The sequence below is a fragment of the Mauremys mutica genome, chromosome 6 (assembly GCF_020497125.1).
Source record: "Mauremys mutica isolate MM-2020 ecotype Southern chromosome 6, ASM2049712v1, whole genome shotgun sequence".
Lineage (NCBI taxonomy): Eukaryota > Metazoa > Chordata > Testudines > Geoemydidae > Mauremys > Mauremys mutica.
Window position 1 is genome coordinate 103,542,741 of NC_059077.1, and position 26,944 is coordinate 103,569,684.

At 41.9% G+C, this 26,944-nt stretch overlaps 1 protein-coding gene across 1 annotated transcript; it reads right to left on the minus strand.

Annotated features, from left to right (window-relative positions):
• Nucleotides 1-638: 638 nt before the first annotated feature.
• Nucleotides 639-26,253, minus strand: LURAP1L (leucine rich adaptor protein 1 like). The gene is made up of 2 exons (XM_045022202.1): nt 25,299-26,253; nt 639-1,371 (listed from the first exon to the last, which is right to left on the minus strand). The coding sequence occupies exons 1-2, from the start codon at nt 25,539-25,541 to the stop codon at nt 994-996; spliced, it is 621 nt and encodes a 206-aa protein (XP_044878137.1). The 5' UTR covers nt 25,542-26,253; the 3' UTR covers nt 639-993.
• Between the last annotated feature and the right edge of the window lie 691 nt (nt 26,254-26,944).

The window sequence follows — 26,944 nt, forward strand, 5'->3', positions numbered from 1 at the left end:
ACAACTTAAAATGATCTCACATGATTTCTTATTGCTGGTTGTTTATATGGACTCTTAAAAGCCTTGTGCCTCTCCTATTCCTTATGCTGACCAACTGGATTCCCACCTCCCCTGGAGTACCCTGGCAAATGAGGAGCTTAAACAGTCCTTCTCATTCCAAAGTTCAACTCAGGCCAAACAATTATAACCCACCCCACCTTGGCTTCTATCTTCTCCAGGAGATTTTGGCAACAATTTCCAGCCACCCCTGCCTAAACTTCTACTCCAGGCAGTTCTGCCTCTCAGACCCCAAGGAGAGCCTCCTTTACTCTCCTGAATGCCTCTCCATGCAAAATGCTCTGAGCCATACCCCAGCTGGGACTGATAGCTCCAACAGCTGTACTCAACTAGGCTACACTGGCCCCACTGAGAGGCAGCTACCTTCTTTCAGGGAACTAGTCCCAGTCCTTATCAGAAGGAACATGCACCCTGTGACATAGTGAAATGTGGCTATTCACGTGAGTAAAGTTAATTTCTTGCATAGGTGTTAGCAGGATCAAGGCCAAAGACTGGAGAACTGGAAAGCGCAAACTCCTTCAGTTAATCGATGCCTTTTGGAAATCAAGACTATTAGTTACTCAAGAAGATTAACTACAAACTACAGGTATCAGTAGGTGTTTTATTGTCAAACAAATATGAACCAGTACTTTCAATCCCTGATGTCTTGTTTTGAATATAAAAGCTTATTTCCTTCATCTTTTTTAAAGTTGTAAATATGGGATTATAAAACAAAACCCAAAACCACAGCAATAAATTAAGATAAAGAAAAGGAAAAAAAGCAAACAAACCACCCATAATGAGAAAAGTTAGAAGTAACAGCAAAATTCTAAAGTGGATTCAAAGTAAATTTTCCTTTAAAAAGGGATTTTTTCTTTTTTTGCACACAAAATAAAATAGCAGCAAAGAAGGAAGATAAATACAAGTGCACTCATGTCCCTCTGGAACTTCTTTTTATTAACCAAAACAGTAGTATTCATCAGACTCAATTTTGGGATGCTTGTGCAGGGTCTGTGAGTCCTCTAGAATAGAAGTATCAGTGAACTGTTCCATATCTGAAGGTGTGTGGTGACCTGGGACGTCATCCACCAAAGTGTCCAGGTAACTCCCCACTGATATTCCATCCAGTCCATCATTACAGTCTTGTAAACTGTTATAGCTGCCTTGCAGGGAGGTCTCCTGACTTTCCAGCAAGCTGCAAAGGCTGCCACTCAAACTACTACCTCTGCTGATGATGGCTCCCTTCTCTTCAATCACCCACTTGATTGATTCGATGCTTTCGTTGATGATGAGCAGCTGGCGCATGAGCCTGACATCAGTGGCTCGGAGATTAACCTACACAGTAAAACAACAACAAAAATCAATTTTATTGTATTTTTTAAACAAATTGGTGTGAAATCAATTTAAATAATAGCAGGCTGTGACCAAAAGGAGAGGTAAAAAGTAAATGATAGCAGATTTCATGCTTGAAATCTGCATTTGATATTTTAAAAAAAGCAGTAGTGAATACTAACTTTTGAGAGATATTATTCCATGTCAATATTCCACTATCACATACTTACAATCAGTACCTTTGCACTTTGTAATTGTACTGGGCTATACCATAATATAGGGCCCAATCCAACTCCAGCTGCAGTCAATGAGATCCTTTCCATTTACTTCAGTGGGAGTTAAGCCCTTATAGACATTTAATAGAAACTAATCTTACTTCATTTTTAAATTATTCCACTACAGGACTCATCAGAATACTGGTGAAATGTTATTGGAAGCGCCGCTACCATTTAAAGGAATGGTATTTTTGAGTGTGTCTTCATTTCCTTCAGGTTTCAAAGAAACAGGACATGAATTCAACCTTTTACCTATAAACACACTAAATGTAGGCCACTTATGATATGTACAAAACTTGCATTCTCCTGCACTCTATTTATCCAGAGCCTTTCTTATCGGTACTGTAACTGAGAGTATTGACTAAGTCCTCAAACTGTGCCTAAGTTGTGAGGAAGGCATGCAGTACATTGACACTCAAAGCATATCTGAGTTCAGGTTGCAAGTTTCAATATCAATATTTCAGTTAAAAAACTAGCTTAGCTGGGCTGCGAATCCTAAATTAATTATGTAATCTCAGTTATTGCCACCAGACATGCACAGAAACACATACATACACCAAGTCATGTTCTGTGACTTACAAGCAGCCAAATGAGTTTTAAATAGAGTTGTAAGTTCTGGAAGCCGGAAGAGAATGGAACTAAACAGCTTTGCCGAGTAAAGCAGAAGAGGGAACAAAAATTGAGGAAAGTTTCCTCAGTCTATGAAACTTATCACCAAAAAAGAGGCAGTATCCCTCATTGGATAGGGCACTGCTGGTGGGTCAGGAGTTCAGGTTCTAATTCCTGGCTCTGCCACTGAACTGCTGCGTGACTCTGGAGCCTTTTGTCTCTTACTACATGTATGTACAGTGCCTAGCAAAATGGTGCCCAAACCAGGGTTGGGGCCTTTAGGCACTACATAACACACACACACACACACACACACACACTGCCTAATAATTAACGGAAAGTAAAATAATTAAATTGCTGGCCTTGCAGATTATTTTTAAAATCAGGTCAGGTGACGCTTATTTATCCAGCAGCTCACTAGTGATGGATTTAAATAAAGTAAATAAAAAGCCTGCATGGCATCGTATCTATGCTCTGACAACAATTTACCTGTATTAGTTGGCACAACTATTGAAATGTCCGCGGCTCAAGCACAATGGACTACTGTAGTGGTACATTTCAGTGGAAATATCAACAGTTAGTTTCTTTGTTTCCTTAAAACCCCGTTAAAAGTTACAATTATTGTTTGAATGTGGGAATTTGAGCAATCCAGGGAATTATGATCTAGCACAGGTGTTTGTTGCCTTACCATGGGAGGTGTTGTTAAAAACAAAACTATATTCCTTGCCAGGATTGATCAGAACCAGAATCAGGGTTGCCAAGAACTGCAAGATTCTTCTTCACTTAGAACTAATAAAACCGCAGTTGTCACATGAAACAGATACACTGAATATGAGGGTCAGAGAGGCTAACAAGACTTTAGTCTATTTATCCAGTACCTCTAAATTCACGGGCACCTGACATTATCAGAATTGTCTTTCCTAACTTCCTCTAACTGGTATTTCCCAGATGATACCATGAAGTTGACCGATACTGATAAGTAATGATATTCGTGGCAGGTCAGGTGGAGGGGCAACAATACCTGATAGTAACAGTTCCTGGAAATATCAAATATGATAGCAAAGTTTCAGGTTGCACAAGGGTAGGATGGCAATTTCAGGGATGCCTACGTGCAAAGCAATCCTCGGGTGGGCCAAATTTTCCATTGCCTTACACCCTTTGTAGTTATTTACATCTGTACAAAATGAGAGGACAGTGGTTTTAAAATGCTACTGATCACAATCTATATACACCAGTGAGGTGATTCTCTGCTTCCCTAAAAATTATGTACTTGGAGTTAGAGCTATCATAGAGACCCTGTCTCCAGCCCAGGATAAGAAAGGTGTCTGGAGGTATAGTGAGGTAAAAATTTCTCTATCCTGATTTTTGGCCTCAGTGTCTGGGTAAGATTGAAATAATTGGTTTGTTCAAAGTACAGAAGTCCTCAGTTTCTCCCAATTCCTGTATTAATGTAATGCAGAGGTGGGGAAAATACAGCCCACGGGCTGCATCTGGTCTGTCAGACATTTTAATCTGGCCCTTGAGCTCTCGCTGGAGAGCAGGGTCTGAGGCTTGCCCTGTTTCGGTGCTCCAGCCAGAGAGCGGGGTCAGGAGCTTGCTCCGCATATGCTGTGGCTCCGCACGGCTCCCAGGAGCAGTGACGTGTCCCCCCCTCTGTCTCCTACACGTAGGGGGCATCCAGGGGGCCCTGCACAAGATACCCATGCCCCAAGCGCCACCCCCACAGCTCCCATTGGCTGGGAACTGCAGCCAATGGGAGCTGCAGCGGCAGCGCCTGGTGCACAGCTGCCTGGCCAGCGCTGCACCTCCATGTAGGAGCTTGAGGGGGGGACATGCTGCTGCTTCCAGGAGGTGTGGGGGCAGCGCCTGTGAACAGGGCAGCGCAAAGAGCTGCCACAACATGCCATCGTGTAGGAGCTGGAGGAGGAGCTGCTTCTGGGAGCTGCTTGAGGTAAGCACCACCTGGAGCCTGCACCCTTGACCTCCTCCCATGCCCCAACCTCCTACCCCAGACCTGATCCCCCTCCTGAACCCCAAACCTCTCATCCCCAGCCTGCACCTCAACCCCCTGCCCCAGCCCAGAGCCCTCTCCCACAACTTCAACTCCGCATTTCTGGCTCCATCCCAGAGCCTGCATCCCCAGCCAGAGTCCTCACCTGCTCCCACACCCCAACGTCCAATTTTGTGAGCATTCATGGCCTGCCATATAATTTCCATACCCAGATGCCAAAAAGTTCGCCCACCCCTGACGTAATGAATAGTACTTCCCTTGCAAAAAATTAGGTTTTCCCTTGTAAAGAAACATACCTTCTTAAGCTATATTTTAAAATACTCTTCATATAATGTAAAAATAGTTTATATATAAAATCACCTCATTTCATGTTATCTGTGCAAGTTTTGTGAGGCTTTGATGGTTCTCAGGATGCCTAGGACTGAGAGTCACCTTGTTACCACCCTCCCTCCAGCGAGAGGGAGCAGTCTCCTAACACTGCCAGCCCTTCCCAGCCACCCAAACTCTCTTCTCTAGGCTATGCCATCTCTTTCTTTGCCTTGCAGGTTAACAGGTGTACCTCAGTGCCCAAGCCTCTTTGTATTCAAGCCCCTGTAGTATTCAGCCCTTTATCCATGAACACTCACAGAATTACCAGGTCAGCTGTCCCCAAAAGGAACAGTGTACACAACAGCATGGATGCTTTAATTTCGGATCAGCTTCTTGTTCAATATTACAGCATTTAAATATGTTTAAAGTTAAAACAGTATGTTTATTAACAAAGAACAGAGATTCAAAAATTCAAGTGAGTAGGGATAATGGAAGCAGAAGGGTTACATATAAACCAAAATCATAAAGTTAATCTCGAGAAAGCGTGTTAAGTTAACAAGCTAACCTTCTGTCTAAAAAAGTTTTATCTGACCCCAAATGTTTTTTGCAGAGTTTCCAACCAAGGCTGATTGGGATCCTGTTTTCATGAATGTAAGTGCACCATCCGTTTACTTCTTTGGTGCAGGATAAAGGGGTGTCTTCTTGCCTTCTACTTACATCCCCAAAGTTCATTATCTTTGCACATAGCCAGACTAACCCCTATGGCTTGTTTCCACCCTTCCCCTGCACTCCTTTCCTGTTGACTCCATATGTAAATAGGGTTTCCATTGTGTTGCTTACAATGCTTATCTATATGGCTGACATAGAGACAGGTGAATGAGTTTCCTTTGACCTGAAATCTGTTTGTCAGCTCTGCCTTGGACACAGATTTATTTATGCAACTCCTTAAATATCTTCTGTACATACACCTCACAACAGTTATGGGGATCAATATGATCTAAGATTTTATTCAGAGACCTCACATGGCATCGTTTATCGATAAATAACATGGGCGTGGTGCTGTAGGTGTAAAGAATTTGCCAGGCTGGTAAGGCTTTGCTGTTACAGAACAGTGAACCCTTTTCTAGCTGGAACCCATGGGCCTTTGTCAGAGGCCTCTTGTGGGTAAAGCACAGATTGAACCCAGATCCTCAGAGTCTGTCCTTGGTTGTGCCACAAACTTCCTTGTGACCTTAGAATTTAGGTAAGTTGGCTTTCTGTAAAATGCAGAAAATCAAGAATTTCCTTACATGCTGTGAAGATATATTCCTTAATACCTGGGCAGTGCTCAGATTCTACAGTGAATAGGGCCATATAAGTAAATAGATAAATTAAATTTTATTCCTAGATTCCAAGGCCAGAAGTAACGACTGTGATCATCTAGTCCAACCTCTAGTATAAGTCCTACAGGCCATAGAACTTCGCCAAAATAATTCCCAGAGCATAACCTTTTAGAAAAACATCCAATCTTGATTTAAAATTGCCTGTGGAGAATTCACCACAACTCTTGGTAAATTGTTCAAATATTTAGTTACTCTTACTGTTAAAAATTTGCATCGTTTCCACTCTGAATTTGTCTAGCTTCACTCCTGCCATTGGATCATGTTATACCTTTCACTATTAGACTGAAGTAGCCATTATTAAATATTTGTTCTCCAGGGAAGTACTTGCAGACTATAATCAAGTTACCCCTTAATTTTCTCTTTGTTAAGCTAAATAGACTGAGTTCCTTGAGTCTATGACTCCTGGTTTTCTAAACTTTTCTCATAGCTCTTCTCTGAACCCTCTCCAGCTTATCAACATCCTTCTTAAACTGTGGGCACCAGAGCTGGAGATAGTATTCCAGCAGCAGTTATACCACTGCCAAGAACACAGGTAAAATAACCTGTCTACTCCTACACAAGACTCCCCTGTTTCTTATGCCTCCAAGGTTTGCATTAGCCCTTTTGGCCACAGCATTGCACTAGGAGCTCATGTTCAGCTGATTATCCACCATGATTCCCCAAATCTATTTCAGAGTCACTGTTTCCCAGAATAGAGTCCCACATTGTGTAAGCGCGGCCTACATTCTTTGTTCCCAGATGCCATATTACATTTTGCCATACTAAATTATATATTGTTTGGTACATAAATGTAAAGTGGGGTTTTCAGAAGCACTCAGCATTGGCCTTACTCTGGTCCCATTCAAGCTGGTCGTTCCCATCAGCTTCAGTGGGAGCAGAGTTAAGGTGAGGTGAATGCTTCTGAGAATCCTAACCATTGCATATTGCAGATAGAAGATTTGTATATTTACAGCTATAAAAGTCCTTGATTCTGGAAACATGCATGTGTTTAATATTACACTCGCATGTGAGTAGTCCCACTGATTTCAAGCGAACTATTCATGTGGGTACCAGGGCCATAGTTCATAAAATATAATAGGCATAAGAATCCCATGTAACTGATAAAAATCTAAAATCAAATAAAGGAAAATGTATAAAAATATTAGTACATTGATAATATTGTCTCTCTATATAAATTATGTTTGTCACATTGAGTTTAGTATAGTTTACCAAACAGGTCTATATATGTATATATTTAAAATATTAAGAAATATGTTTAGTGAAAATGTACATTTTTTTATACACTGTAAGTGTGTTTCCTCCATATGAGTTAACATGTCAATTATTGTGATGGTTAATTCCAAAATGATATATACTACTGTCTGTAAATGTCCATATTTAAAATAGAGTTTCATTCAACTAAGAAATAAAAAAGAAAATGAATAAAATCTGTCATGCCAGGCAATAGGCATTTTACCTTGTTCTCCAAATTCATAATTTCTGTACAGGAATATCGCATCACCATTGTTAATTCACAACGGCCTGGAAAGGAATCCGTACTCTGAGGAATTGAATGCTTTATCTTATTTTTCCAAGGCTACTTTCTGGACTTGATTTTTCCATATATAATTGCAAATCCTTCAAAATATATTATATATTATTACCTTGATATACTTGCTCAAAACCCCCCTTTCAATACATTTTTGTTCTGTTAGTACAACAGACATTTCAAAAGCTTCTCTAGATCTTATATCCCTGAATTTCAGAGCCTCTTATGCACTCCTCCCCACCCTCCCCCATCTTAGAATGACTTTTGAATTATCCTCATGGCAGTATCACAAGCATTATTAAGTTAATGGATCTGGGACTCTGCAAGGCAATATTGCCAATCACAACTTTAATCATATTTTCCACCCATCATTATTTTTATGTGATGTTTTGAAATCAGAGATTCATGATTTCCCAGCCCTCCTGCCTAAGCAGTCTCCTCCGCTCCCACCAATAAATCACTGCAAGACATCTGCCTGGACTACTGGGCTGCTATTGTGACAATAGCAAATCACCCCCCCATATGTAATGCAAGCTTGTTGAAATGGAGCAAATTTAGGAAACAGGAATTTCCCTGAAGGCTAGTTAAATACAGTGCCAAACAACACGAACATCAATAAAGTTACTGATGTAATGGTTTCTTCTTGATAAATTAGAAGATTTATGTATTTCAAAACTAGTTAACAGGAAGCCCGTTGTTGCCATAATTACATCCACAGCTTCAGCATTTGTGCAGAACAGCCTACTTAGTAGCAATTCTTTGCATTCTTGCTGACTTGCACACTCTCCCTACAAACCACCACTTACTCCCAAGTGGCTCATACCAAGGTTGTACTTTTCCCAAAGCAAGCACAAAAGGTGGCCCACACAATACTTTCTTTCCTCAATGGGGTTTATTTCATCAGATAACAGTGTGCTACCTATGGCATTCTTGCCACTTATATCTACGTTAGTCCAGACAATCACATTAGTTTGTATGCAGTCATGTGGTTTTAGCCAATGTAACTATAGTGGTAAACAAATAAAATGAAAGAAGATTTGATTAATGCGACTAAAGGTAATATAATCTCATCATGTTTGACAGCTCCATTTATTACAACGCTGTAACAGATGCATTTCACAGAGAAACTGAACAGTTTGGATTCATATCTAAAACTACTTTAGAAAAGCTTCTACAGCTGCTCTTACGAGTTAACAGCAGTGCACAGCACGGGCTGGGAAAAATTCGGATGAGTGGGTATCAGTTTTCTGGCAAATAGTTGTTGTCTTGTCCTCCTCTATAGCATGCAACCAAGGCTATAGGCTGGCCCTTATACCCTGTCACTTAATCTGATGTCATCCCCAGGGAAGGCTCTTCAAATGCTCTCCTAGCTAACTGTAAAAAATCAGCCAACATCAAAACAGATACATGAGTTAGAGGGAGTGACACAAAATTATGAAAACAAACAATCTGGTGACTCCCTTCCATTTTCAGTTTAAGCCACTCACATATAAGATTGAAGAAAACCTTTCTTTGCAGAACAATGAGAATATATATTTTTAAAGGGTTTATAGAAGAAAACTATTATTTCTGCTGGAAAGTGAGCTACAGTGAGTTAGGGATTGATTCTGATTATATCAGTTTTAAAATCAAGCTCATAATGTCTACACAGCTGCTAGAAAAGGCCATTGGCAATCAGTGCTTAGCCTACGATTTTCTGAATATGGCACACTACAAATTCCCTTCTACTAAATCCTTAGAAATATTTTTGACCTTTTTCAATATTCTACCACTCCTTTGTTTTAGTTGATGAAGCGATGTGACCCTCTTTGCCAAGAGCAGAGTTACAGCAGTATTAATGGTAGCTATAACTGTACTTTAATTACAAATAATTTGTTTAACTTTAAATTTCACAACACTTGGCTTTACTGTGTGTGCCCTATAGCGTGGATGGCAAGTATATAAAACAGGAGATTGGCAAGGAAGTGACACCATGCTGCCCTAAAGCCAAATCCTCTGCCCAGAGTGCATCCCAAGTAAATCAGGTGAGTGTTGGGAAACTTTGTGGGGATATAGGGGAAGGAAACACATCACTGGCCTACAGCTGAATAGTACCTGTCCCTTATAATTTTGGAGAGACATCCCACATTTTGTGGAGGGGGGGAGGGAAAGATTAGCAAAACATGGTGGCTGGTTAAAAGCAGATCAAAAGGTTGGAGTGTGAGAAGTAGTTCTGGGGAGAAGGATCAGTGGGCAGAGGGTAGGTAAACTGGACACAGATGCATTTTTCTTCCATTTTGAGAAATAGTCCCAATGACATTTCCCATTTTATGTACAGAGAATCTCAAACCAGCAGAATCTTTCAAAAATAGAAGCAACATTTTAAATGCAACCACTGTAGTTACCTCAGTTAAAGTATTAGAATTAGTTACGGTAGTTTTCCTTTCATATTTTTTCTTTCGTGGTGGGTGTAAAATACGTGAGTCTCAACTTTCTTACCCTAATTGTTCTAGTTCCTCTGTTATCCATATTGAACAATTTTCTGGCACCATCTATGGATATCTCCCTCTTTATTTTTTCTACTGGGTTAGCCCTGCTTTCCTTGGAATTGAATCTCAATATATTTCAAGCCTTTTAAAAAAATATTTTAACAATAAATCAACATTGAAAAAGTTACCTTACTCTGAGCTTCATGAGTCCTCTCCATCTTCTAGCAAAAACAATTAAACATACTCTGTTTTTCCTGATATTAATTTTCCCACTACATGGTGGTAGCAATTTAGTGTAGTTTAGTTCATTAATTTGTCCTCTCTTCTGGGGATGGAAGAAATCATCTACATCTAAGCAATATACGTGGTTTGAAAATATGTGATCTGACCAGCTAAAAGACCAACCACAGACAGCATATCGAACCCACCAACAGCAACACAAGCCAGTCCTTTGGCAGACTATGTATATCACAAATTGAACTCTACAGAAATTAATAGACTCAAATTCAGACCCAGTGTATGTGAGTACAATTCTGTTGAAGTCACTGGAGTTGCATTTGTTTAGAACAAGGATGAATTTAGCCAATAAATCATGAAACCAGCATTCTTCATTTACAAAGTGACAACCACAAGCATGGCACTAAATCCTGTAATTGTAGGTGAATGGACTCTGTGAGCTATTGTTTAATATTTATACTACAATAGCGTCCAGAGGCACCGGTCAGAAGAGGTTGCCCATTGTGCTACGTGCTGTACAAACACAACTACTACATCCTGTACAGCTTATAGTGTAGGAGGTCTTACCTACCTTTCACTATTATGATCCAACTGTGATTCTATTACTAATATCTCACTACGTAATATAGTCAGCTGAGTCGCTCCCCTTTCCCCACAGAATGCTGAGTGCTGCTATTAATATTATCTTGCATTTGTATAGTACATTACATCTGAGGATCTGAAACCACTTCACTATCTTTAATTAATTTAGCCTCATAATGCTCATGTGAGGTATAGAAATATTATTATCCCTTTTATTACTTATGAAAAAGGAGGTATGGAGATTGTGGAAGCAAGGAAAGAATTTCTTCGACAAGATGTTTAAGCATGAAAGTTTGAAAGTTAGTCCCTTAAGTTAGGGTACCAGGTACATGAGCAACCTGATTTTCAGAGGAGCTCCTGGAACTCCAGGCCACTTGAGCACATCAGTAGTCTCATTGACTTTAATGGGACCTCGCTGAATCGAGGTCTTAGTGTTGATTTATGTGCCTAACTTCACACTGATGCACCAAAAGCAGAGGTCTAGATTTTCAGGAGCACAGTTCCTTTTTAAAAATATCAGCCCATTATTTAGGTGCCAATATACAAATGTAGGTGTCTAACCTCTCACCCCTAAGCTTGAAAACGTTCCCCTTTGTCATCTTCCCAAGATCACACAAGAATTCTCTGCCAGAGGTGCAAACAGAATGTTTCCTGGCTCCTCTTCCTGTGAAAACCAGCCTTCCCCACTAAAACTTAAATTGGTGTCATTTAGATAAATTTTGCATTTCTTTCTTCTTGGCTTCTGACCTGACCTGTGTTATGTTTCATGGCTAACAGTATTTTTTTATTTCCTTATCGCCTTGAGTTTTTTAGATTTACAGTAGACCTTATCTCATTTTTGAGGGCTGTAGTTCATACAAATTACATTTTGGGTGGGCGTTGGAGCTGCTAATCTCTTGGGCATTGTCCATTATCAGCTGTACTTTTAAACAACATTTATAATTACTCATATTTAAAATATTTTGGCAAATCAGAGAAGCACATAATCCTTGCATTTTTTTATTACCTTCTTTTTATGTAGTAAGAATGATCATGGTGAAAAAAATGAGAAAATATTGGGAGAAAAAAAGGGAGTTAGCAGCTTCCATTTCTTGCCTTTTAATACCTCTTTTCTTTTGAGCCCCCAAAGTACCCAAAATAATGTTAGTTGATGTTACCCAGCATATATCACAATCAGTTTTAAGTCGCAGCTCCTATAAAATGAGCAGCCATTAAAGCTTCACAGTTGCTGTCTGAGCCCTTGACCTTGCTGGTTTAGAGGGAGACCACAGCCTTGTGATGATCTCCTTTCAGTCTGCTGCAGTTCAAGAGAAACTATACATTCAAAGCTCACAACAAATGTTTCTTTAGGACTCTTGTAACATACTGTAGCAACATAATGAAACTTTCCTAAGAGTGGCCTTTAAACAGGAGAGAGAGACAGTAAATGATTTGGCTTCAGTTTATTGAGAGATTTCTTTTTTAAACTGTAAGCAGAAACCCACTTAAAGGCAGAATAAGAAAACAGAGCACTTGAAAATGGCACAGAACCAAGCACCTGTCATTTGTAATGAGGAAGTGTGCATGGCAGGTCAGACTGACAACTTTTACACTAAGCAGGCAAAGCAACTTGCTCAATGAAGTGTTCTTAAGTGCTCAAATCATCCCACAAATGGGTCCCGAAACATTTTTTGTGGGTGTCTGCAAAATAGTTTTAAGCATGAATATTTTATTAGCATAATTACTCCTGGTTTTGGTACAGTAGATGAGACTACTAAAATGATTTATAGTTGTCTTAATATGCTACAGAAACACAAACAAATGTAAAACTTTGTTCATTAAGTGATCCACTTCCGATTCGACAGAAAAGAAACACTCACAGTCAAGTTGTGCTGCCATCATGTTAGTTTCTCGAGGTCTCTTCTCCCTCTTAAATTACACTTTATTTATTTGGGTTATTTCACTACAACAGGGGTCGGCAACCTTTCAGCAGTGGTGTGCTGAGTCTTCATGTATACACTCTAATTTAAGGCTTCGCGTGCCGGTAATACATTTTAACGTTCTTTAGAAGGTCTCTCTCTAAGTCTGTAATATATAACCAAACTACTGTTATATGTAAAGTAAACAAGGTTTTCAAAATGTTTCAGAAGCTTTATTTAAAATTAAATTAAAATGCAGATCATATTAGTTTAGTGTGATCCTTGCCCTTGCTTTTCCTTGCTGAGTTTTCCAACGTCTGGTGGCACGTATTTGGATACTTTAAGCTGCACACAGGCTTCGTAGTGATCAGCTGACAACCGGCTGGCAGGAGGTCAGTGGCTGGAACCCCAGATCGGCAGCTGAGGTGAGTGGAGCTGGCGGCTGGTAGGGCTGAGCAGGGCCGGAGGCCTGGACCCTGTCTGGCAGGGGGCCTGCACTGGAACTCCAACCAGAAGCAAGGTGAGTGGGGCTGTGGAGGGGACCCCAGCTGGCAAGGGGCCAGCAGCCAGAACCCCCAGAGCGGCAGCGGGCTGAGCGGCTCAGCCCATCCCGCTCTGGGGTTTGGCTGCTGGCCCCTTGCCAGCTGGGGTCTCAGCCCCCTGCCAGCCTGGGGTTCCTTTACCCAGGCCAGCAGCCCGGGTGCTGAGTGGGGCTGCGGCGGGGGGACCCCGGCTGGCAAGGGGCCAGCAGTGGGAACCCCAGAGTGGCGGCGGGCTGAGTGGCTCAGCCCGCCTCGCATGCCATCAAAAATCGGCTCGCATGCCACTTTTGGCACGCATACCGTAGGTTGCTGACCCCTGTACTACAATCTGCTGTTCTCTTTGCCAATTATTTAGCTATATTTGTGCTACTCACAACATGAACCAGTTGTAGTCCACAGAAAAATAATTCCGTACTATACCTCCTCAAACAGTGTTCTCTCTCTTGAAGTTACAGATGACAACTAAGACACACATGACTCAAAGATTCTAACAATTCTCTATTGTGCGAGAGGAAGAAATAGGAACGGGATAAAACCCTCACTACGTCTATGACAGTTACATCAGACTGGTATATACATCTTCTGTTCAATAGCCTAACAGTGAGCAATGCAAACCACTAGGAGAGTCAGGCAATCTTAGCTATTTTTTCATGCATTCTACAATAGTGGAAATTAATTCCTCTGTAAAAGGTTGAACACACATGGAAATTACCATAAACTAAGGGCTAATTCATCACTGCAAGACCCAGAATTAAGCCTGATAAAGACAGATGTCTAGCATATGGCACCAGAAGGACCACTGCACCTAGAAGAGACTTAAATGTTTCTTTTTTATGTTCTAGGGAAACAATAGTGTATGGAGGTGAGTGGAGTGGAAAGCCTCAGAGCTGTCCTGACTTATGGTAGCCCAGATTTTTCTAAACCCCTTTAAGTATGCAGATGCTGCTGTTTATAAAAACAACTTTTGATGTTACAAATATGACTCATATCACATGGAGGTGAAACAAAATGTTCAGAAAGTTGATGATGTGAACCCAAATATGTTGGCAGACATGATAATACAAGTGCAAACATTTAGGTCAACAGCCAGTGGCAAGAAATGGCTGCTGGTGTCAGCAAGTGTTAGAGCAGATGGTACACGATAGAGTTATTATCATATGCTCTGGACATCTGGCTCAGCAGCAACACACAGCTTCACTTCTCCCCCTCCCTCTCCATCAGATGGCATCCTGGCTCAATAACATAAGTAGTTTTCTTTACTGAATTTCAAAAAGAGCACAGTTAAGTCTCTGCGTTATCCATGCCTGTCTTGATTTAATTATGACTCTGAGTAGACAGCATGTACTATAGTGTAGTACTGGGTGCCTGAATGGGAAAACATTTGCTCACTTCTGAGTTTGCTAAGTAAGCGATTATTCCTGTTCTGCTGATCCCTCTTAATCTAATGGGTTTAGATTCAAACACTGTGTACAGTCAAAAACTTAAGAATGCAAAAGAAAAACAATTGAAAGATCATCATTAGTGTGCAGTATGATTTTATTCAAATCTGAAGCTGTTGCTTGGATGTCACCATGAAAGACCGTAGTGTTCCATTTGGCCAAAAGTAACAAAAACTAAGGCAATTTTTAAAAATATATATATTAAAGAGTATAATATCCATTTCAGAGTCCAAAAGTTAGGATCTGGAATTGGATCCATATCTCAACTTTCTTGAAGTACTAGTCCATTCATATTTGATTTCACAGTACAACTAATTAAAAAGATGCATGTGAGATGCAAAATTTAAATCAGAGTCTGACGTTCCAAAAAGTTCCTATTGGGTGTTTGGCATCCATTTTAAATATAATAATTATATTGCATTAGACTGTGCTAGTTTTTTATTAAGGTATTTGTGTTTCATAAAGAGAGGGAATCAGGCAACTTTTCAAATTCAAAGTTATTGTTTTTTTTAAGAAACCACAAACTTTTCAGTTTAAAGCCAAAAATTTTTTAGCAGAAACATTTTTTTTTCATTTTTGTTTATATTTTTCCATGGGACAAAGTTTCCCCAACCCAGTGCTACTCATCACTCTACCAACTTATTGTCCATGTCACCTGTGTTTCATGGGCTTTGCTCCATGCCATGAGTATTATTAAACTTTGGCTCTTCCAGACATCAAGGGGAAATGAATTTCCTGATCTGAAGGCATTTCTAAAGCACGTTAGTTGATCTCAGCTGATGTGGTTGAGCAACAGATCACCTCTTTCCCTCTCAAACAGCCAGCAGCCAAAGGACATATGGGTCCTTTGGTCAGTGTCTTCACTTTTAATTGCACCCAGAATCAAGTGGAAAGCTAGTTTAGTTTTGACAGGCTGATGCAAAATGCTGCCTTAGACCAACACCACAAACCAAGAGAGCTGCTGAATTCTGCACTAGCTGTAGCTTTTGAGTGGTCTTCACAGGTATCCCAGAGCTCATTAAAGTAATCCATTCTGGAGGACACAGAAGCATGACTTTCTAGACAAACTCTGCATCAGTGAAACACTGTCACAATCATTGTGTCAAGCACAGATTAAAAACAAAAAAAACCCAAACACACACACACTACTGGCCAATGACCTCTCCTGGGAGACTAGCATCAGCCAAAGATCCTGACTAATTAGTTTGCTAACTTTTAGGGCACAAGATGAGCACACAGGATAAAGAGATCAACCTTTCTATATTCTCTGGTTGGTTCTGCTAACCCACCAGCTTGCCCTGACTATGCCCCTATCTTAGCAAGTGTCACAAGGTGTACTGTCCCTTTATTGGACAATCTTACCCCCAAGCAGTAGCCTTTTATAAAACAGGGTACAAGGAAAGCATGGCCTGGTCCTGCTTCAGCATGGAACATCAACATAACAAGTGGAGATATAGTGCTGTGAAGGATGTCTGGAAATCACAGGCTAGGCCAGGGGTCGGCAACCTTTCAGAAGTGCTGTGCCAAGTCTTCATTTATTCACTCTGATTTAAGGTTTCACGTGGCGGGAATACATTTTAATGTTTTTAGATGGTCTTTTTCTCTAAGTCTATAATATATAACTAAACTATTGCTGTATGTAAAGTAAATAAGGTTTTTAAAATGTTTAAGAAACTTCATTTAAAATTAAATTAAAATGCAGATCTCCCCGGACCGGTGGCCAGGACCCGGGCAGTGTGAGTGCCACTGAAAATCAGCTCGGGTGCCGCCTTCGGCACATGTGCCATAGGTTGCCTACCTCTGGGCTAGGCTAAAAAAGGTAGGGGGAAGGGCTGATTTCTGTTTGGATGTTTTGTTTTCCTCTAAAGACTCTTGTTGCATTCAGCTGTAGGGCTGAATCCCAAAACACTGTACCAGTCAGGGAAGGCCATTGTTAACTCGGGGGGAGGGAGGGAGCAGGAGGGATACTGAGGCAGCAGCATTGTCTCCATTCCAGGGACCAGTGAACTGCTTTTATAGCTAAACACTGTCTCTACACTGCCAACTGAACAACAAAACTTGTCGTTCACAGGTGCTTAAAGAACCCCCCCCCCCCGCCCAGGACAAAAGTTAGTGGCAGTGTAAATGGCTCGTTGTAAGCAGGAGTGCTCTCCTGTCTACAACATGAACCCCGCTCGTAGGGGGTGGAAGTATTTTGTCGGCAAAAGTGCTGAAAAACTGTGTTTATACTGCCTGGCTTTTAGCGACACGGCCGTGTCGACGTGGCCATGTCACTAAAAGCTGTGTAGTGTAGACAAAGCCTATGAAAGCACAGACAACACCTTTGAGATTTGACAGAAAACGGGGTGTGAAGTTGTGCATTATTTACATGCACTGATTCTACTCTTCTCTTGCCAGTACACAAGAAAGGCTTCCCTTTTCACTCCTGCATTCCTTACAATTTCTCTTTTACCTGAAATATTTACTATGCACATAGTACCAATTCCAGGGACCCACGCCAAATAGTCTGTTGTGTATTAAATATTTCCACTGGAAGCTGGAATTCTCCCCACTGGGCCAAGGAGCAAGCTACATAGTCACCGCAGGGAGGCTGCTTCACTCTGGTGGCTGAAGTAGCCTTCTGCATGTGCAATGAGAACTGAAGGATTCAGTCAGCAGTTCTTCTGGTCTCACTCTACCCCAATTCCACCTGCCCACTTTGTGGGGCTATCCAAGGAGACCCTGTGGGCTGTGCACCCTCTTCCTGTGTAGCTGAACCACACAGATCCAGTTACCGGTATTAGGCAAACCGCTTTGACCATGGAGGGAGTTGCTGGATTTGCTCCTTCCATAATCCCAAACTATAAAAAAAAAGCACACACCATCATTCTGTCATCACCCACACCTTGCTCTCAGCACACACATCAGTTGGCTTCATCTTATGGAGATGGTGGACTGCATTAGAACAGTAATTAAAACAGAGAAATAATCACACGATACAGAAAGTCAGATGGGGGAGGAGAGGAAGGTTGTGAATAGGCCTCCGCCAGGCTATCTTCCAAATGTATTTGTTAGTCTGCACTATTCTCTTCCCAGAGTGCACTTTAACTACCCACTTTTTGTTTGTTTTCTGAGTAGTTAGCAAACTGACGCAGATCCTAATGCTGTTTACATAAAAATGCTTGACTCTCCCCCCCCTCCACCCCCCGCCCTTATATTACTGGTTTTTCTAGTCACTTCACACTATTGATGCAGTCTCTGTCCAGGAATCAAAATGCAGGAATGCTTTTTTTCGTACAACTGTGTTTAAAACAAACAAAAAACCCACAAAAACTTTTTAGCAATAAAAAATTGTTTCTGTGCTTGTGTACCTTAAAAATGTATATGTAATACAATAATGTATATTGTATGTAATACAATAATGACAGATAATTCTTTTGCCCGTAATCAGGCAAAATACTTCCTTATGACAACAGGAGTTTTGCTGGAGTAAGGACTGAGTAAAGACTTTGAGATTTGGCCCACTGATAACAGTAATTAGATTTAGTTGAAAAGTGTTCATAATTTCTCTTTCCATTTGTGATTCCCTCCCCCTGTCTTTGGGGTCAAAATTTAATACTTTTTGAAAATTTCTGGCCAGTTCTAATAATAAAGAAGACTCTAGAGCCTAGACCCTTCATTACGTATTCATTATTTTGAAATTTTTGGGTGAAAGAGTGTGTGTGTGTGTGTGTGTGTGTGTGTATACACACACACACACACACACACACACGTAGATTGGTACTAGTAACAATGCAGGATGAAGTTAAAAATGACACACCCTCAGGACTCAATTTAGTCATGAACTCAGTCAGACAAGGTGGTGAGGTACACCTCCTAAAACTCAAAAATAGCTCAGTTTTTTAAATTTCATTCAAGACTTAAACATTAAACAAACAACAAAACTAATGCTTATAAACTCTGCTGGACAGAGAGCTGCTGGGCTGCAGTGTCTTTCGTACACTTACGCTGTAGTAACCAAATAGCTTTGGAGGTCTTAATTAAAACGCCTGGGAAACTAAATATAAAACTAGTATTAATCCAAACTGAGGCATGATTCACAGCATGATTCAGATGTTTAAGTCCACAGGTATGTGGGGAGTTGGTGAAGGATAGGTGGAGTTTTGGCTCCACCCACCAATATGCAGCTGAGTTTGCATGGAGCTGGAAATTAGGTACCTTCCTTACTCTTGCAGTACCACATTCCTTCTTCTATTATCCCACTTGCCATAGAACAGATGAAGATTCCCCTCTCTCTCTCTCCTTTAGTTGGTAGGGAGCTACTTATGTGACTAATGAGCACTTCCATGATGATTAAGAATGTGCATGATTGTTACCTGGAAACCAGCTAAAAGCTGAAGAGTCTAGGACCTAAAACTCATTTTGTGAGGGTTAGAAGAAGACTTCCTCATTTCCTATCCATCTGAGTTACTATATTTAAAAATAAATTAGTGACATCTCACGCCTTCAACTCATCACATATTTTGAGTTTCAGGATAGTTGCAAAGGGTTCTTTTTAGCCCAACTGTGTCAGTCATATCCATCCTGACCAAATTCTGCATCTATGCTGTAGGCAAATTTCCTCAATAAATTGAAAGTCTATTTATTTTGTGACCTCATCTGGGATTTGATAAAAGCTTTAGCGATCGGAGGATAATACATTTTGTGCACAGTACAACATTCCTTTGAATAACCATAGGACAGATAGCAATGAGGGATTAAAACAGCTCTGATGCCAAAATACTTCCTCCACACAGTCAGACAATAATTATCATGGAAGAAAGTCACATGTCTTGATCTATGTAAATTGTTTGAAACATTAAATGCTGTGGGAACCTCCAGTCCAGTTCAAAGCTACTTTCTTTGGGAGTACAACCAGAATTCAAAGCATGGTGAAGTGCTTGATGTACTCATTTCAATATCAGTATCTAGAAGCATTTCTACCTCAGTTTTTTCATAGTGATGCTATTGGCTAAGGCAGTGGTTCTGAGAACAGCTGGTTTAAGGGCTGGAAGCAGGCTGAGAGGTTTGGGTATGCAAGTGGATTTCAGGAATGCTTGTTCATATTGTTCTTTAATAGAGTTTTGGCAGCAGCAGTAGTCTTATAAGTGGTAGGGGTGAGGAACTTGACTATGTGATACAACAAATAGGGTATGTATATATATGAAATAATGTTTTCTCTGTGGTGTATTCTGTGTATCCTTGTCAGATGTGAGGCTCTCTATACCTGTTCCCCAAACCTACACACTTTCCACCTCAAGACTACAAACTCCTCATCACAGCTACATTCCTGCTGGCAAAGAAGACCCAGACACAATGGAGACAGTATAGGCTAGCAGATAAGGTGTTGGTCTGGGAATCAAGAGGCCTATGATTCCATTCCTGCCTCTGTCAGTGACCTACTGTGTGATCTTGGGCAAGTTACTTCACCTCTATTCCATCTCCCTGTAATACAAATAATTACTAAGACAAGGTGAGTGAGGTAGTATTTTTTTTATTGGACCGACTTCTGTTGGTGAGAGAAAAGCTTTTGAGCTTACATAGAGCTATTCTTCAGAACCAGAAGCTTGTCTTTCTCACCTACAGAAGTTGCTCTAATAAAAGATATTGCCTCACTCCCCCTTGTCTCAAGACTAATATTCTCTGACCAGCACAGCTACAACACTGCAGACCTGAAGAAAAGTTCTGTGTAAGCTCAAAAGCTTTTCTCTCTCAGCAACAAAAGTTGGTCCAAAAAAAACATATTACCTCACCTTGTCTCTCTAATATCCTGGGACCAAAATGGCTACAACAACACTGCATACAAATAATTAACAACAACTCCTTGAAGTTGCTTGACCCCGACCTGAGACTGCCTCAGTTGGCTATTTTACCTACAGTCAAATTTTACCCAAAAAATTCTAATAACCAATTTAATAGAAAATCAGCTCTTAACTTTGTGATGCTGTGTACACATGCTGGGCCATATCTCCACTGAAGACCATGAAAATTCTTATTAGCAAACACCATTGTAAAGGGGCTAGACTGTGTCTATAATGAGGTGATCAGAGATGTTTCAACTCATGTTAGCTCAATTTTAAAAAGCACCACTTTTTTTTTTACTCATTAGACCAACCCTAACTTTGTCCCACTTAGTATGACAATAAAGGACACTAAAGTTGATGCAATTAATATACTAGATGGGAAAAGTTAAGCAACTAATACAAAGGTGTAACAGGAAAGTTAAAGAAGGTTGGGGGCAGGACTGCTTTATCTTAGCTTCTGAACCTGAGAGAAAACAGGAGAAGGAAAGGAGATGGAACTCCAGGAGCAGGAAGGGCTAGGTTATGAAAATGAATATATTCGCCTACTGAATTCCAACAGGTGGCAAGACTAATAGCTCTGCTTCATTTTGACTTTGAAACTTTATGTAGGTCTTCCACCATTGCAATTAACCTCATAATTTAAAAAAGAATATACTAGAAGAGAGAATCTCAAACTGTGGTCTGTATACACTACCAGTGGTCTGCAACCCACTTAGTAACTGGGCATGCGTGTACATAGGTTATGCATCTAACGCCTGTAAGGTCTTACACACCACTTCTGAATGTGCCTCCCTCCCCCTGTCTGTACTGTGTACAACTCAAATAGTTTATTGGGCAACTACAAAATTCTCTCCACTTCTTTAACCCTTCCTTTCAAAAAGCACTGCATCTTGGGCATCCAGGGTTGGCTGGGGTAAGGTTATAAATGTCATTCTTAAATAAGGCAAAAGAGACCACCGGGAAGTGAAATATATACTCCCAACACTACTAGCCTGCCTTGTCTTCTCCAAAAAAGGCTGGGCCTACTTCCTCTGTAGTGTTCCCTTGAAAAATTAAAAAGGATGCCATGCTTTTACTGATAAATACTGCAGACACAGCCAAGACAAAATACTCCTCATTCTGTCTGGTCATTTTTTTTTTCTGTTTTGCTTCTAAGATACAAGAAAGTTGATTCTTGCAGGCTTCCACTAAGAATCTCTTTGCTTATTTTTACTCCTCTCACATGTTTTAAGATAATGTTTTCCCTGGTTAATTAGGTGTGATTACTGTGAGAAGAGAAACAAGGCTTTTGAGGATAACAATATTTTATAATTGCTTACAATAGCAGTTAGGGCCTGGGAATGAATCCAGGCTATGATTTACTGCAGTATACTGCTATTGAGGCTATATTTGCAGGGAAAGAAGGCTGCATAATCAAGAGTTAAAAGGTACCAAGTTAGTATTTAGTGCCTGGCTCTGCCCTTCATTTTGATCTCCTGAACACAGATCCTTTCATTTACCCCCTAGATCATTTGTGTATATATAGAGTACATGGATTACTACTGTGGGGATGGATGTTCCCTAAACAATATTTTCTTTTAGTGAATGATGTAGAGGGAAAAGTCTTCACAGTCCTGGAGATCAAAGCTCTCCAATTAATAGAGCAGGTGACTCATGGACATCAGTAATGCAAGCTTCCTCACACTCTCACCAATGTGCCTCATCTCAGCACAGGCTACTACTAGTGTGTGAGAAAACAACTCTTCGCCCATAGCCTTAACCAATCCTTGGCCACTTTTCCCAGAGTGTCAACAACAGTCAATTTGCAAAGATTACACTGGCTCACTAAGAAGGGGACTGAGGTCACCAGAAGCCACTGATCAGCTATTGTAATAACTTTGTTGAGTACTGACTTGGGATGGATTTGAACCAGCAATGTAACAAAGAAAGTCCTCTTTTTATGTTACCTTATAAGAATAATTGTAGTGTTCAATATGCTTTATATAAAAGAACAGAGAGCCTCCAAGGAGACATTATACAGGGACGTTAATGGGCCAGAACATGCCAGTATGCCACAACACTGAAGGAACTATTAGAGAGGTTAGAGGAGAACAAAGAGAGGACTGTCATGGAAGGCAAGGGAGGCCAAAATTTCAATAGGAGGAGCATGGTCAATTGTGTCAAAAGCAACTGACATGTCAAGGAGGATGAGGATGGTATACTGGTTCTGACTTTGGCCAGGAAACAGTCATAACTGACTTTGGTGAGAGTGGTTTCAGTGGATGCCAAGGCCCTGGATTGGAGAGAGTCCAGGATGGAACTGGAGGAGACGAACTCCAGACAATGATTGCCAACAGCATGTTCAATGAATGTAGAGATGAAGGGGTGATGGGCAGTAACAAAAGAGGCAAGAGGGGTCAAGGGTTTTTTTTGTTTGTTTGTTTTGTTTTTAAAGGGAGAGATTAAAGCATATTTGTATTGTGAGGGGGAAAGTCAGGAGAGTGAGAGGTGAAGCAGAAGAATTAGAGGAAATGAGAGCAGGCACAAGAAAAAGAGCAGGGGAGGGGATTGGATATATGGGGGTCAGTGGACAAGCAGAGGGGTTAGAGAAGGAGAACCCTGTGTGTGTTTGTGACAGAATAGATGCTGGAACTAGGGGTTCCTGCTGCACCCCCTGGCTTGAAGTGGTTTCCATTATATACAGGATTTACAGTTTGGTTCAATGGCTCTCAGCACCCCCACTATACAAACTGTTCCTGCATCCCTGTATGACAGGGGAGAAGGGGAAGGGGATGGTCACATTGTATCTCACCCCACTATCTGACCCTATTCATGCTACTAGGCAGGAGTATTTTCATAGCCATGCACCAGCACTCACTAATGCCAAATTAGTTTCCTCTGTTCTCTGTAACCTACTCATAACTTTATCTTGCTCTAACACAACACATGCATCACTCCATAACTGTGCTGTGCTTGACTGAAACTTTGGTTTGCATCTTTAAGTGCCACATAACAAACTTAATGAACAGCTAAAGCAACTCCTACCTCCATGCTGTGATCACAATTGCATAATGGCACCAAAGTGGCAGTGAGCAGGTTGCTCACCTGCTAAAGAGGCTTTCCAACTGCATGACTTTCAGGATATATGTACCTCATACTGTTAGCTGGCAGAATGAAGAAAACGGACAGCCATGGTATTGAGGTAGATTTTACTCCTCTGAGTGATAACTTCTGATGTCTAGGTTATGATAGCATATTGTTAGACATTTAAGATAATGCCCTGGATTCTATTTATTGTAAATCTACACAAATTTTAATATGACATACTTTTCTAAAAGGATATGAAGTCTTTAATCCTAAAAATTGTCCTGCCATCAATCATTCAGCTTATAAAACTAAACTTCCGAGATCTGTTTATTTCTAAATTGAGTATACTGGAATCTCTGTATGCTTCCATAAAAACACCATTTATAATTTGGCAGAGTGGCTGTTTGTCTGTGGTCTGCCATTGGACCATGCAATATTCATATTTTAACTCACTATTTTTTCAAATGGTCCAGCTATATTATGCTAGGTGTTGTGTACTGGGTTAAGTCTGTTTTTCATTAGAAGACCAACTCTGTTAAGTGACTGATTTTTTTTTAAAAGTAAAAATGCAGGTTTCACTTAAAATAGGCTGTCCCACCATGAATTTTTGTTTACTGCCCATGACCTGTCCATGACTTTTACTAAAAATATGCATGACTGAAACGTAAGTAGCAGAGCCCCAAGTTATTTATGCAGCTCATCCCAAATGAGAGCCCACAAAGCCTTCATATCACACCACACTATCGGCTACTACACAGTTTACATTAAAACTGTATGAGAAGTGCTATAGAGAGTTAATACAAATAGTATTGGTACTATTTTCATATGCCTATAAAGCCAGGTTCCCTTAATACCGGCTATCTACACACTTCTGAGTTACTCTGCGCTTACACTGATGTAACAGAGATTAGCATCTGGCTACTAGTGGTAATGTATGTTGCTCACTAGGTGCTCACTGAGCACCTTGAGTCTATCACTATGGTTCGGTAAGGGGCCATATTCACATGGGATTAGGAAACCAGCAATGAAGTGTGTAAAGGGAGTGGCTAGACCTTGCTAAAGATTCCAGTTGAAAGATATTAGTGGCTCCCTTTCTAGAAAGGAAGCCGGGAATGTATTTAGTGCTCTCCTTTGGCCTAGCCAGAACAGGGTTGTTTCCAGAATTGGTTTTGTGTGGGTGGGCAGTGATGGAAATTAATTGCACAGGGGCCTAGAGATCAGCAGCACTTCTCCCTACCAGGAAATACTGTTGGGGAGGGGGGGGTGTTCAGCAAAGTATGTGGAGTAGATCATACCGGATTGTATTTGTTTACGAGAACTGAAGGGGCGACAGGGCAGGGATATGAGCTGTCAGTTAGTTAAGTCTTAACTGTAAAGTATTTCAAGGGCCACCAAGGGAACACGCATTATTTCGCGCCGTGCATAATCCACTCCAAGCGCCACCCACCCGTGTGCAATCGCTGTATTGCCCCCCAGGGATCTCTCTCCCCGCTTGTCTCGCAGCGGAGGTGAGGAAGGAGAGAGCCAGTGCCCCCCTCTCTCACTGCGCACTCACTCTCCCCGGCACTGGCAGCGGGCCGCCGCAAAGGGAACGGTGGCCGAGCAAAGTCCAGGGTGGGCAGCGCGGGTTAGCCAGCCAGCCTGCCGGCCGCTCGCACCGGGGGGACGCGGAGCCCTGAGCCGCCGCCGCCGCCGCAGCAGCAGGGGGAAGAGGGCTCCAGCCGCCCGCTCCCCCACCCGCTGCGTGCGGCGCCAGACTCACCATCTCCTGCTTGAGGAGGTGAAGTTTGGTCTCCAGTCTGGCCAGGGCACTGGCGCTGCTGCTGCTGCTGCTGAGCCGGGAGCCCCCCGGGGCTGAAGCCGGGCAGAAGCCGCTGCCCCCTCCGCCGCTCCGGTCCCGGGCAGCGGGCTCCTCCCCGCGCAGGGAGCGCGCCAGGCTCTCGGGCACTTTGCGCCCCAGCTTCAGCTCGATGTCTCGCAGGTCCGGCAGGGGCCCCTCGTCCATGGCTGGTGCGCAGCGAGGCTTTCCGGGCCGAGGCGCAGCGGGCGAGCCAGCACTAGCCGCAGGGGCCCGGGCTCAGCAAGCTCTCCATGCCAGCCGCGTCTCTCTGCTCCACCGCTGCGGCGCCGAGAGGGGCGGACACGCCAGGCAGGTGACCCGCCGCAGGAGACATGAGGAGTAGCTGGTGGCCAGCAGCATTGTTTGATTTGCAAAGCGCTCCTGTCTCTCTCCCTCCCTCCCCTTTTCCCCGGACGCGCCCGCTGGCACCAGCCGCAAAGCAAGAAATTGTTTCGGAAGCAAAAAAACCGATTTGCCCAGCAGAGAGGCTGCCCCCCTTCGCTCCTTGCGTTAGCTGGTGAATTGCGCCGGGCTGTCCATTGCACAGGATCGGTCCTTCTGGAAGGAGTCAAGACCAGATGCCGCAGAGTCCTAGGCTGGCTGTTTTTTCTCCCCCCGTGTAGTCATGTGTCTGCTTCTCCCTTAGTGTCCTGGGCTTCTAGGAGACACGCTGAGCAGCTTACGGCCTGTCATGTGCGGACCTACGGAGAGGTCTCTCCGTGTTCTCCCAGTATAGCTACTGTTTATCCACTTCCCGGATAGACTCAGGCTTTCCCTCCAGGCAGTTTGATCCAAGTCATTGTACTTCCCGATGGGCTGAAACTTTAAACCCCAGTGGCAGGTGGACCAGATGAGGGCCAACCCTTGTACCGTAATGCACAGAGAAGAGACTCACTCTGATTGCCCAGCCCAGTCACTTAATGATGCATGCATGCTGTCGCTTTTAGACTAAAGAAGGGAGGGGGGCACACACTAGATTTTTGTGCATTCATTTCATGTCTCCGCTGTTGAAATACTTACCATATATTATATTCAGAGGACAAAGTCCTTAAGGTTCTGACAGGAGCTAATGAAAGCAAGGAAGTTCAAAGTAAAGGGACATTAAAGAACTCTCCATTGTTCATAAAAATTCAATAAGCAGATTTCAGTTTCCAGTTATGTGTGCAGGTGTATGTGTATATAAACGTGATATATAGTTATTCGTGTTTATATACACTAGGATTTTTTTAAATCATACAACTGCTCATATGTGCAGGATTGCAGGCACTGAATTGCTTTTAAAGAAGAAAAAATGGAAGCATTCAAAAGTTGACAGTCACATGAACTTTGAACAAAAGAAAAAGGTCAGTCAAATTTGGGGCCCAGCAAGAGTGGCAATGCCACTTTGCTCTTTGCTGCTAGGTATAGCAGCACACATGTACCTTGATTTAGAAAGGCTTTTCGACACAGATCCACCACACTAACAAACAAGCTAGGGAAATGCAATCTAGATTAAATTAATATAAGGTGGGTGCACAACTGGTTGAAAGAACATACTTAGAGAGTAGTTATCGAACTGGGAGGGTGGA